At 47.3% G+C, this 13,861-nt stretch overlaps 1 protein-coding gene across 7 annotated transcripts in view; it reads left to right on the plus strand.

Annotated features, from left to right (window-relative positions):
* Positions 1-13,823, plus strand: part of LOC118924303 (small G protein signaling modulator 1) — an 89,469-nt gene extending 75,646 nt beyond the window's left edge. For 3 of the 7 annotated variants that reach the window (XM_057491842.1, XM_057491836.1, XM_057491838.1), the window contains 7 exons: positions 1,190-1,314; positions 3,275-3,357; positions 6,622-6,731; positions 7,952-8,048; positions 9,112-9,279; positions 11,730-11,964; positions 13,569-13,823. In XM_057491842.1, the coding sequence (XP_057347825.1) occupies positions 1,190-1,314; positions 3,275-3,357; positions 6,622-6,731; positions 7,952-8,048; positions 9,112-9,279; positions 11,730-11,818 (672 nt within the window). In that variant the 3' untranslated portion in view covers positions 11,819-11,964; positions 13,569-13,823. Of the gene's footprint in view, positions 1-5; positions 360-993; positions 1,080-1,189; positions 1,315-3,274; positions 3,358-6,621; positions 6,732-7,951; positions 8,049-9,111; positions 9,280-11,729; positions 11,965-13,568 lie in introns of those variants that run through there. The other 4 variants (XM_057491837.1, XM_057491841.1, XM_057491839.1 and 1 more) reach the window with 4 other exon arrangements.
* The last annotated feature ends 38 nt before the right edge of the window (positions 13,824-13,861 follow it).

Consider the following 13,861-nt stretch of genomic DNA (forward strand, 5'->3'; position numbering starts at 1 on the left):
TCTAGGGCCTTCCTCCCTGAGCTCGTCTCAGAATCAGCGAGTCACACCCTCTGTGCCTGACACGCAGTGAGCACCCGGTCAGTAGCGGCCTTGATGGGGAGCATCTCCATTCACACCCAGGTCCGATGTCTTTTAAATGTTCAAGTTGGCTTCCCTGCCAAAAAGTCTAAGACAAAGGACATGTACTGAAAGAGGGGTTTTCTGAGCCAGGCACCACATATCCATTTTCCTGGAAAGATTTTATTTCTATCAAAATGCTCATGGTTAAAGCGTCAAACACCCAGAGAAGCTGAGTGCAAACACCAGGAGCTGTCGCCCCTCCTGCCCGCCTTTCACTTCTTCCTGGTAACTGGGGGCATAACCAGCCTTAGACGAAGCTGAATGCTCTGCTCTTTCAGACCACCCAGGTGGTGGGAATCTGGGTTGTCAGCCTGCCTAAGTCACAAACCTGATGTGAGGCCATGAATTATGCAGGGAGATACGTTTTACACTTAATTTGGCGCCTATGTTCAAGACAGGCAGTTGTCCTCGAGACCCCAGGGTGTTAGTAGCTTTTTCCTTTTCCCTTGTGGGGGTGGGTGGGGGTGTGGCTCTGTGGAGTCCTGCCTCATGCAGGAAAATCTCCCATTAGATTCTTTGCTTTGGGGAAGAGAGGCCACAAAACCGTTAAGTCCAAGCTGAAATTTTCCTGATGGCAGCTTTCCCTCAAGGCAAAAACTAGCTTTGGTATTTTCTTGCCTTCCTGGGTTAATTTTTGGCCTTGAAATGCTCCTTACCGCTTCGTTGGGTCATTTCGTCTGGATTGTTGGGTCGAGGCATCAAGTCTAGCATGTTGCCAGGACTGCACTTCTGTTCAGTTCTTCCATTCTTCTTGTGTAGTTTTTGGCAGGGAGGGGGGCACTTGCAGCGACAGTTATAACCCTTAGTTTCTTCAGCTATAAGGTGGGGATAAGAAGTCTACGCACTTCGTAGGACTGTTTTGTTTTATCAAAGGGAAAAAAAAGAATTTTCATCACATGAGGCAAAAGAGGCTTTCTCAGAAAACAACAAAAACAAAGTCCATCCCCTGAGTGATCCAGGTAGAAAACGACAGGAGAGGGCTCGGGGGAGGGGAGGCGCAGTCTCTGGAAGGCAGCCTCTCTGCGGAGCTGGGGTGTGATTTCTTTCCTTCCCTGCTGGGCGCCTGCAGCCTGAGCGGCTGGACCAGTACACGGTGAACCTGCACCGCGTCGAGAAGGACGTGCAGAGGTGTGACCGCAGCTACTGGTACTTCACTCCTGCCAACCTGGAGAAGCTGCGCAGCGTCATGTGCAGGTTGGGGGGCTGTGGGGAGAGTGGGGGGGCAGAGGTGGGGGCTACGGGGCGCCCAACTGGCACTGCAGCCTCTGCAGCTGGCACCGTGCCCCCCAAGGATCTTCTTCCAGCCCACATTGGCAATAACCCAACAGTCGTGGTACTGGTGATAATAGATAACATTAGTTAAGCATTTACTGTATACCTGGCCCTGGCCTGAGCCCTTTGCTGACATCATTTCTCTTAGATCACAGGTGTATGACGTAAGCATTATCCGTTTTACAGGGAAGGAAATGGAGGCCCAGAGGGGTAGGCATTGCTCATAGGCCCCCAGCGGGGCAGTGGCTGAGCTGTGAGGAGGACACACATCCATTGTCTCCCAGGCTCTAGAATCTGGGCTTTATTTCTTTAAGCCAAAATCGGGGGCTGCTTATCACTTCCATTAAATATTAAATGTTGTAGTTCTTAAAATATGAAAGCAACCCATGCTTTTTAAAAATCTAAATCAACCAAGGTAATCAGAATTTCATAAGACATAAAGAGAAACTTCTTCCATATGCCATCATCAATGCCACTCATCTGTAAGAAAACACTGCTACTAACAATTTAGTGAATATCCTCCCAAGCCATGTTATATATGATATATAATAACATAAGAGATAATATATTGTAAGACAATTATAATATTGTATAATATGGATGCATACATGTTTTAATGTTTTTAAAAATGTTTTACCTATGAGGGATTATACTATAAACAATTTGCCTACAACTTGCTTTTTACACTCAACAGTATATCCTGGACCTCTTTCCATGCTACTCTAACTCAGGAGTTCACACACTACTACTACAGCCACAGGCCAAATCTGGCCCTCCACTTGTTTTTATAAATAAAGTTTTATTAGAACTCAGCCATGCCCATTTGTTTGCATATTATCTATGCTTCTACAGAGTTGAGTAGCTGAAACAGAGTATATGGCCTACAAATTTGAAAATAATTATTATCTGGACCTTTCAGAAAAGGTTTGCCGACCCCTACTCTAACTCATTCTCACTCATAAGCACCATCTCTTAACTATTCTGTCTTACAGCCTCCCAAGCAATTGCTACCTATTGAAATTTCATTCAGTAGATACAAATGTGATTAATTTTAACATAGTATGTTGCATTAAAATGGAAAAGTTTTGAGGGTGAAGGAAGGGTAGTCTGACTTCTGCTTGTTAGGGTATCAGGAGAAATCAGGGAAAGCATAGAGGTGGTGACCTTTGAGATGGACTTGGGCAAAATCAGGAGAAACTGAAGACCATTTGACGTGTGAATTAGGAACACACACCCTGGGGTTAGGTCACCTGAGTTCAAATCCAGCCTCTACCATTTATTATCAGATATATGGCTTTGTACATGTCACTTATCTCTGTGTGCCTCAGTCTCCTCATCTGTGAAATGGGATGATAATAGTACCTTTTTTGTGGGATGATTTTGAGAATTTAATGATGCAACGCATGTATAGTGGGCAGAGCATACAGTAATTGCTCAGGAAATATTAGTTGTTATCACTGAGGGGCAGATTGGAATTCCAGACAGAGGGAACTGCTAGGGCAAAAGCACAGGTACAAAGGTAAATACGTTAGTGTGGCGGGAGAGGAAGGAGTCCTGGGAACTGATGGTGAGGGTGGGACAAAGGATCGGGAGGAGACATGAGTGCCTTGCACCCCCAGTCAAGGAGTTTGGACGTTGTCCTGTCGTGCAGTGGGAGCCCGTGAAGGCTTCTGAGCATGCAGCGGCCTCCTTGAACTGGGCTTTTGAAGGTCATTCTGGTGGCTGAGCACAGGATGTCTGAAGACAGTGTGACTGGGGGTGGGGAAGCAGGCAGGAGTTGAGGGGGTGGTCCAGGTGAGGGATGGGGGCTGACCCAGGGAGGGGTGGATCGGAGAGGCAGGTTGTGGGTGCCATTGCTGTGCCCCTTGTGTCTCTTTTGTAGCTACATCTGGCAGCACATTGAGGTCGGCTATGTCCAGGGCATGTGTGACCTCCTGGCTCCGCTGCTGGTCATTCTAGATGATGGTGAGTGTGTCCTTCCTGCCCCGGGCAGGGTGTGCAGTTTCCTTCCCAGCGCAGAGAAGGGGTGTTAGCTCCCTTGTGACTCCGTGGAATGGGTCAGTGCAGGTGCTCAGAAGACCTGTTGGTGAATCACCAAGGTCGTAGTGAAATAACAAGCCCTCTTACTCTAGGTTAGCCGACACTTATTGCCAGGTGCCCAACACCCAGCCAGGCCTTTGCTCGCCATTGCTTGTACAACCATGAATGAGAACAAAGAACCAGGCTCAGAGGGCTTCACTCTTGAATTCTACCAAACAGTTAAAGAAGCATTAATACCAATTTTTCACAAACTCTTCCAAAAAATAGAATAGGAGGGAACACTTACCAACTCATTGTAGGAGGCCAGAGTTATCCCAGGAATGCAAGGCTGTTTCAAAACATGAAAATCAATTGATGTAATTCACCATATTAGTAGAATAAAGGACAAAACCCACATGATCATCCCAATTGACAAAGAAATGGCATTTGACAAATTCAACACCCTTTCATGATGGAAATACTCCATGAACTAGGACTAGAAGGAAATTTCCTCAACATGATAAAAGGCACCATTGAAAAACCTACAGCTAGTTCATATTCAGGGGTCACAGACTTTCCCCTGAGATCAGGAGTAAGACAAGAATGTCCACTTTTGTCACACAAGGTTCTAGCCAGGGAAGTTAAGGAGGAGAAAGAAAGAAAAGATATCTAGATTGGAAAAGAAGTAAAACTATCTTTATTTGTGGTTTTGTATATAGAAAATCTTAGGAATAAAAAAACTATAGCTGATAACAAGTTCAACAAGGTTGCAAGATGTAAGATCTGTATTATGAAAGCCAACTGTGTTTCTGTATACTTGCACGAGCAATCCCAGAGCAAAATTAGGAAAGCAATTCTTTTTCAATAGCATCTAAAAGAAGAAAATACTTATGAATGAATTTTAACAGAAGTGCAAGATGTGTATACCCAAAATCACAAGATACTGTGGTAAGAAATTAAACATCTAAATAAGTGGAAAGACATCTCATGTTGATGGATTGAAAGACCTAATATTTTTTAAATTGTAATATTCTTCAAATTCATCTAGATTTCATGCAACTTCTATCAAAATCCCAGCTGCATTTTTTTTTGCAAAAAATTGGCAAGCTGACCCTAAAATTCACATGGAAGTTCAAGAGACCAAGAATAGCAAAATCAATTTTGAAAAAGAGGAAAATCTTAGAGGACACATATTTTTTCAATTTCAAAACTAAACTACAAAGTTACAATAATCAAGACAGTGCAGTCCTCCCATAAGGATGGATACCTATATGAATGTAGTAGAAGTGGAAGTCCAGAAATAAGCCCTTACATTTATGGTCACCTGATTTTGCCAATGTGCTGAGACATTTCAACTCCGTGAGGAACGAACAGTCTTTCCAATGTATGTGGAAGCATCAGATAACCACACACAAAAGATTGACACTGGAGTCCTACCTCACACTACATATAAAAATACCAACCCCAAATGGATCATAGACCCAAATGTGAGACCTAAAACTAAAAAATTATTAGAACATAGTTGTAAATCTTTTTGACCTTGGGTTAGACAATGATTTCTTAGATATGACACTAAAATCATAAAATGACAAAATAAAGAAAGGTACATAGGAGTTCATCAGAATTATAAACATTGTGCCTCAAAGGACTCATGAACATGAAGAGAACCCAAAGAATGGAATAAAATATTTACAAATCACATACATAATAAGGGACCTGTATCCAAAATATAAAGAGCTCTTACAACTCACCAATAAAAAGATAAATAACTCAATTAAAAATGGGCACAGGGTTTGGACAGACATCTCTCAATAGAACGGAAGATCTGCATCTGGCCAATAAGCATATTAGAAGATGCTCAACATCTTAAGTCATTAAGGAAATGCAAATCAAAACCACAATGAGATACCGTTTCACACCCACTAAGTTGGCTAGAAATCAAAACCAGGGGAAATAACAAGTGTTAGTGAGGATATGGAGGAATCGGAGTGCTCACACACGGCTAAAACAGTGCAGACGTTTTGGGAGCCAGTTTGGAAATTCCTCATAATATTAAACAGTTACCATGACCCAGCAATTCCATCCATAAATGTATCCCCAAGAGAAATACAAACACTCGTACATGAGCATGCACAGCAGCGTTATTCATAATAGCCTAGAAGTGGAAACAACCCAGATGTCCCCCCACAGATGAATGGATGATCAAAATGTGGCACGGATGTACACTGGAATGTGACTTGGCAAAAAAGGCATGATCTGATCCATGCCACAATGTGAATGACCTGTGAAATGAAAACCTGATGCTAAGTGAAAGAAGCCAGGCACAAAGGCCACCTATTGCGTGATTCCATTTCCATGAAACAGCCAGAGGAGGAAAATCTATGGGGAGAGAGTAGAGGTGGTTGACAGGGACTGGCGGCGGGAGAAATGGGTGGTGACTGCTGATGTATATGGGATGTCTTTTGGGAGTGATGAACATGTTCTTAAACTAGATGGAGGTGATGTTTGCACAGCTCTGTGAATATATGAAAACTGTTGAACTGTACATTTTAAAAGGGTGAATTATATGGTGTGTGAATCTCAGTAGGACTCTTGAAAAATGGAACTCCTTACTCTTTAGATGTGGTCTTCCTTCCAAAACTCGGAATGGAAGGGGGTGGGGTGGGAGAAAGTACCCAGGGCAGAAACCTGATGAGCATTGCCTCAGCCAGGTGGCCAAATCAGTAGCAGCAGCCATAAATCACAGGGTCAGAATATGCCCTCGGTGTGATAGGCTTAAAATAGCACATTACCTCTGTGGTCCTAAGAGCCCGTAATCCCAATCTGATCATAAGAAAAGAATCAGACAAATTCCAACAGAGGCATCCCTTAGAATACCTGACAAGTACTCTTCATATCTGTCAAGGTCATCAACAACAAGGAGAGCATGAGGAACTCTGATGGCCAAGAGGAGCCTGCGGAGACATGGCAGTTATGTGTAACATGTCATCCTGGGTGGGTTCCTGGAACAGAACAAGGGACATTAGGTTAAAACAAGAACACTGTGGACTTTAGTTAATAATGTATGCCCAGTGGGTCACCACTGGTGACAGGTGTGCCACACTAATGTAAGGTGGCCATTACATTAGTACATCAGTTAGTACGTCACTCTGGGAGCTCGGGTTCTGCGGTCAGTGACAGAGTTGACAGTCTCCCGTGCTCTTTCCGCAGAGGCCCTCGCTTTCAGCTGCTTCACGGAGCTCATGAAGAGGATGAACCAGAACTTTCCCCATGGGGGAGCCATGGACACGCACTTTGCCAACATGAGGTCACTAATCCAGGTATGACCCAGTCCTGCTCTGTGACATAACTACTCCAGCTTGGCCCAGCGGAGCTCAGATGAGCTGAATAGCCAAGCCTTGTTCAACTCGACTCAGTAACTCAATCCTACTTCATTCAGATCAACTAACTCAGCAACTCAAATCAGCTCTGGCAGGTTCAGGGTCACTGGGCATTCCCTGGGTCCAGTGCTGTGGCTGCAACGATGAGAGACACGGTCGTCACTCTTAAAAAAGTTGGTTGTTTGTACCGGGCCTTTCCCTCAAAGTAACATTTGGGGATATTTCACACACACACACACACACACACACACACGGAGTTTCATTGAGATATAATTCATATGCCATAAAATTCACCCTTTTAAAAGTGTACAATAAAGTGGTTTTTGGAATATTCACAGTTGTAAAACTATCATCACTAATTTCAGAACGTTTTCATCACCCCCAAAAAAGCCCCATGCCTTGTAACATCACTTCTCCCCAGCTCCTGGCAACCACTGGTCCACTTTCTGACTCTGTAGATTTCCCTATTCTGGACATTTCCTGTCAATATGTGGCCTTCTGTGACTGGCTTGTCTCACTCAGCATCATGCTGTCAAGGTTCAGCCATGTTGGAGCATGTGTCACTGTGTCCTTTTTATTGCCAGTGATACTCCATTGCGTGGACAGACCACCTGTCATTGATGATCCTTTTGTCCACTGATGGACATTTGGGCTGTTTCCACTTTTTGGCTATTGTGACTCGTGCTGCTGTGCACGTGATGCTCAGGCTTTTATGGGGCCCTGTCTCCTCACTTCTGTTGGGGCTCGCCCTAGGAGTGGGGTTGCAGCTGCACATTTCACCTTCCCACCAGAACACGAGAGGGTTCCGATTTCTCTACATCCTCCCTGGCACCTTGTTGTCTGTCATTGCCCTTATAGCCGTCCTTGTGGATGTAAGCTGTACCTCTTTATGGTTTTGATTTGCATTCTCCTAATGAGTAAATGAGGCTGAGTATCTCTCATGTGCTTATTGGCCATGTGCATATTTTCTTTGGAGAAACATTGGGGTTAGGGTGACGTAGCTCATTTCCACTTCAAATCCTTGGTCTGTTTTTTAACTCCACCTGGTTGTCAGGGACTGTATTGTGCCCAGTTCAGGATGTACCGTCATTTAGTCAGCTGTCCCCTGTGGTCCAGCGTCTTCCCAGGAGGCTGATGACTGCCTTTCCCCCCACTGACAGATCCTGGACTCGGAGCTCTTTGAGCTGATGCATCAGAACGGGGACTACACTCACTTCTACTTCTGCTACCGCTGGTTCCTGCTGGATTTCAAGCGAGGTGCGGACTTCAGCCTGGGGCCTTGTTCACCTCAGGGGAAAAGCTACTGTGCAGGGAGTGGCGAGTGCCGGGCAAAGCCAGAGGCAGAGAGTGCCACTCATTCACTGAGGTGTGATCATTGGCTCCCCTACTTTCTCGTGCAGCCACACTATGCAGGAGACGTTACAATCCCCATTTTACAGCTGAGGAAACTCGGGCTGAGAATAATTAAATCCAGAGCTAGGCGCAGTGGGGCCAGGATCTGCGCCCGCCTCTGTTTGCCCCTTGAGCCCAGTTCTCCCGTTCTGTTGGGCTGATCATCAGATACTGAGCACTCTGAAGCCCATGGGACATGTTCCACAAGTGGCTTAGAAATGACGTATAACATAGGACACTGCTGTTGTGCAAATTTAGGATGGTGCTAGTTTTAACATCTAACCTGTATGGAGGTGCTTACTAAGTCACAGGCACTGTGCTGAGCTGTGTGCTCTCTCTCCAGTCCTTTACCGTTACTGGCATCACCCCATTTAAAGGTAAGGCAAGAGAGAGGCTTGCGGAGAGAAATAACTAGCCTGAGTCCCCCTTGCTGGCATGTGATGGAGCTGGGGTCAGGCCGAGTTCGTTGGACAGTGGAGGCCTTGCTCTTCATCACTGCTCTCTTCTATCTCTTTTTTAAACCCAGAGGCAGCCATCAGCTCTGCCTGTGTGCAGGGGGAGCAGACATAGCCCTGCGGAAGCTAGGGGAGAAGGGAGGGTGTAGGGAGAGAGAGAAGGGGACAGTGGTCAAAGGGCAGGGCAGGAAGGGTCAGTGTAAACTGCGCATGCTCAGTTCCTCCACTTCCAGAATGTCCCAGCTGGAAACTTACAACCCACCTCATTGCGTAGCCTGTTCTACAGATGGGGAAAACGGAGGCTTCCGATGGCCAGATTGCAGAGTCCTGGTCTCCCGCCTCCTTGCTGTCTGCTGCCCCACGACAGAAGCGCAGAGCACAGCTGGCCTGGGATTTTCCCAGGGGGGCCAGGCTGCACCCGAGCTCTGTGGCTGACTACCTCCCCATGCGTGTGCATGTTGGTGTCTTGGCAGAACTCGTCTATGACGATGTCTTCTCCGTCTGGGAGACCATCTGGGCAGCCAAACACGTCTCGTCCGCCCACTACGTCCTGTTCATCGCGCTGGCTCTGGTGGAGGTCTACCGTGACATCATCCTGGAGAACAACATGGATTTCACAGACATCATCAAATTCTTTAACGGTACCCTCATGACCAGGCTGTCATCTAGGGGTGCGGGCTTCCTGGGGCATCAGAGGAGGGGACTCACTGAGATTGACGCACAGTGAAGGGGATGGAGGGCGTTCTGCCCGCTTCTTGTGTCCCTTTCCAGGTGGATGAGTTGACATCTGTAATGCTGAGAATGCATTGTTCTCAGGCATCTGGCTGAAAGCAGGTCCTTGAGATCTGGGTGTTGAAATCAGGCTTGGGGCAAACCCTGGCTCTGCCACTAAGCAGCTGTGCCCTTGGACGGGTCATTTCCTTTCCTCTAAGCATTTGCTTCCTCCTCTGAGAAGTGGGGTGAGAGTGCCCCTGCTCCTGAGGGCTGATAAGAAAAGCGGGTACAGGAAGGTAGGGAACTGGAAACAGGCACAGGCTGTGAGATTAGATAGGTATGGATTCTGGCCCCAGCCTTGCTGCTCAGGAGCTGTGTGCCCTTGGGCAAGTGACTGCATGTCTCTGGGCTTCAGATTCCTTGGGGATAAAACGGTTCTAATCTCTCCCTCACCTAGATGTCAAGAGGATTAAATGAGGCAACGTGGATAAAGCCCACCACATGGTACCTAGTTCGCATGAGGGGCCCCATAGCTGGAGGCTGTTGCTACTATTGTCTCCACTTACTTTTTTTTTAACTAAAGAAGGTTTTTGAAAAGGCAAAAGCAGGAAAAGTCACCTGTCACCTCACTGCAGGAACATTATTATTCTCTTTTAAATAAGCTTTTTATTTTAGAATAAATGTATATTTACAGAAAAGTTGCAAAGTTAGTACAGAGAGTTCCTGATACCTGTGCCCAGCTGCCCCTACTGTCACGATGTCACCTGATCCTTGCACACTTGTCACAACTAAGAAATTAACATTGGTGCATTACTATTAATGTAAAGCTACAGACATAATTTGATTTCACGCAGTTTTTAACTATTGTCCTTTTTCCATACAGGAAACCACACTGCACTTAGTAGGGTCAGTTTAAAAAGTTTTGTTTCCATCCAGTCTTTTCCACATACAAATACAGTCTATTTGTTACCATCCCAGAATCCAGTTCTATCTAATATTTTTCCACTTAATATTTGAATAACTGTCTTCCATGTAATCATTTTTAAAAATATACCCCAAGTGATTGTCCATGACACACTGAACCATCCCTGTTGTTGGGGACCTGGGTTGTTGCAGTTTGAGGCTGTGACCGACATACCAAAGCAATTACTGTCTGAGTGGAGGGCTTCTCAAACTTTCTCAGTTCACGGTACCCCTGGTGTCTATAAAATTTTCTGAACAAACACAAGCCAAAAGTTCCACCCAGCCTGTAGTTAGGTCCAGACAGACCATTTAGTAACTATTTATATCCTAACAGCTTAGCGGCCATTTGAGAAAATGATACACCTAACTCAAAAAAACAATTCTTTTCTAAATGATTTTTTAAATACATACAATAAAATGCACAAATCTTAGTGTACAGCTTGATGAATTCTGACATGTGTACACTCATAACCATCATCCAGATCAAGATATCAAACATTCTCACTTTTTTTTTCCCCCCTTCAGCTCTTTTGCCCACCTCTCCACCCGCTTGCCCGTGGCAACCACCAGTCTGTTCTCTGTGCTTATGAGTCTAAGGAAAACAACACTTATTTTGTTGTTAAATGAGTGCAGTTACTAACAGGACATGTGTGCCTGCTGGGCTTTGCAAAGCTTGTCAGACCCTGGAATCAGGGCAGATACACCTTTTCCACAGCAATTGTTACAAAGTACTTGCTTTTTATCTGAGCAACCCGCGAGGAAAACCTAGCTTTGCAAAGACACAAAGTCATGGATAGGAATGTAGTACAGTTTGTGAACTCATTCTACCAGCTTGTGTGGCGTTCAGCGGATGTGCAGGGTTGCTGTGTTTCCCTCAAAATAGCCATCAGTTCACAGGGACCCAGTTTGGGGACCCTGGTCTTCGTCCTTTTCTCTCCTACTAAATGATTTCTTCATGATAAACATCTATGTCTAGGATTAATTCTGTTTTAACATATGATCATTTTGTGCAGCTGTTGATAGTTATTTTTGCTTTCTCCTCCACCCCCCTCCTCTCCTTCCATTTTCCCCTCCTTTCATATGTTTAGGCATTTACTGTGTGCCCAGCATTGCTTTCTTAAAAAGTTCCCAGTCCTTGTGCTTTTAGGAGATGGGAAGGCCAGGCGTGTTTTAGGCACATCACAAACCAGCATCGCCTTGTGAAGTGGGCACTGTTACAATCCCCACCGTGCAGATGAGGAGGCTGGGGTCCAGAGATACAGGTCTGCCCCAGGGCGCCTGCTCCCAGAGCCTCTCTGGGGAGATGCCAGGTGGTGATGATGGGGATGCCCCGAGGCCCTGCCAGGAGCCGGGTGTATGTCCTCAGGACGCAGTCAGAAGGAGGCTCATGAGATCTTGCCTTCTGCTCTTTCAGAAATGGCCGAGCGACACAACACCAAGCAGGTCCTGAAGCTGGCCCGGGACCTCGTGTACAAGGTGCAGACTCTGATCGAGAACCAGTGAGGACCACCAAGCCCCAGCGGCATCCGCCACCCACCTGTCCTGCCCGCCTTTCCTCCTGGCCGCCTCGGGAGCCAGGGCCTGGGGTCTGTTCGTGAGCGGGGGCTTCTGTGCAAAGAGAAACCATCCCGACTTTGGCCGTGGGGCAGGTGGGATCGAGGGGTTGCCCCTTCAGTTCAGCCTTACGTTCTCCTGTTTGACCAAAGATCGCCCAAGCCTGGATTTCTCCCTTGCGGGAGTTGGGGTTGGTGGTGACGGAGGGAACAGCTTTGCTTGTGGCCCCCAGATGGCCTCTCTCTTCTCCCCCACCCCTCCAGACGGTCTTGTCAGATGAGACTCAGTGAGGGGATTTTTTGGAAATCGATGTAGGAGAGCCCTGTGGGGCTACGTCTATACGCTGAAAGGAGCCTTTGGAGGTATTCTAGAACATGGTAGAAGATTGGCATGGAGAAGTTTCTGCCCTCAGCATTATTATTGCCGTTTGGGCTGAGCAGTTCCTTTTTGATGGGGGCTCCTCTGGGTGTTGTAGGATGCCGAGCAGCATCTCTGGCCTCCCCCAACCCCCAGGTACCAGGAGCACCCTCTCCCCACGCCAATTGTGACATCCCAGAATGTCTCCGGACATTGCCAAATGTCCCCATTTGAGAGCCACTGGCCTAGAGGAGGGGCTGCACATGGATCTCCCTCCCCGCTTACTTTATACCTCAGCCGCCTGTGTCCTGAGGCTTCCTCCTATTTAGAAAAGGCACACGGGGCTCCCTGAATCTACTTGGGGTCCACGATCCCATTTGTTGTACTCTCTCATTTTTTTCCCCTCTGCCTGACCCCAGGAGAGACCTCTTTCCTTCTTTTCGAGAAAGGCATCTTCCTGCAAGGGTGATGGAACCCGAGAAGCGTCCCAAGGCTTCCCTGGGTCCTGCCCGAGCCCCTGGGTGAGGCAGAGTCCACATCCCCGTCTCTTTTCCTCGGGAAGACCCCTCTTCTCCTTCCGCACGTGGGTCTGGGGCTCCAGAAGCCCGGAAGATGTGTGTTGGCGAGGGCTGCTTTCAGGGAGGCTGGCTTCCCTAAGCGCCCTTGCTCACTCAGGACAGAGGAGAAAAGGGAAGGCAGAGGCCGGCCGGAGCAGAGCGAGGCGTGTGTTTTCCTTGAGAAACATCCGCTGACAGCGGGCGCCAGGGGCACGGCTAGGTCTGGGAGAGTTCCCCTCCACGTCCTCGCACAGAGGGTCGCCGGTCCACCCTGCCCACCTGTGCCCCGCGTAGGGCAGTGCTGCCAGCTTCGCTGTTCTGACAATGCACCGGGATCGCGAGAACCGGAGAGTCCGGGAGGAATGCTCTTCCCGGGCAGGGCGGGCCGGGTTTTGGAGAGGGGAGGACACTCATAGCACACTGATGCGCTCACAGAGAGGGCGTGTTAGTCCTCCTGCCTGGAACTGGGACCGAGATGACCCTCCCTGCGCGCTTGGGGAGGTGCTTCCTCTTGTCACACGCCTCCATCTGAATCCCCAACTTCCAGGTGGGGCCTCCCAGGCGTGGCGGATGGAGTCCAGGCGGATGGAGCCCTTGCTTCCCAAGCGTTTCTGTGGGAAGTTGCACCCCCTTGCCCTGGCCCCCCAGCTTGCCAAGATGAGAGAAAAAAGTGCACAATTCCCTCCAGATACTTTATTTTGCCACTCAGCTGTTCATTACAGAAGATGTTGTTTTAGCAAGACCCAGGTCCTAGACCTTCTAATTCTTATTTATTTTTTTGACAGACTAGTCACAAAGTAGAGCACAAGATCTCTCCTCCGCTCCCTTTGGTGGTGTTCCAGAGAAGCGTCTGTGGTTGTAATTTGGAGTAACTCATATTTATTCGGCTCACTCTGCTTACTCTGTCCTTGTGTCCTGGAACCACACGTGCGGGAGTCATTCTGCCTGTGGAGTGCCCTCCTTTTCTCAGTGTTGCCAACATATCTTGTAATTGTTTACTGAAGAGTTGGGTCTATATAGAAAATATATATATAAATGTATGAACCTGGGTTGTTTTTGGTATTTGTGTTTGGGTGAT

The sequence above is a fragment of the Manis pentadactyla genome, chromosome 14 (assembly GCF_030020395.1).
Source record: "Manis pentadactyla isolate mManPen7 chromosome 14, mManPen7.hap1, whole genome shotgun sequence".
NCBI lineage: Eukaryota > Metazoa > Chordata > Mammalia > Pholidota > Manidae > Manis > Manis pentadactyla.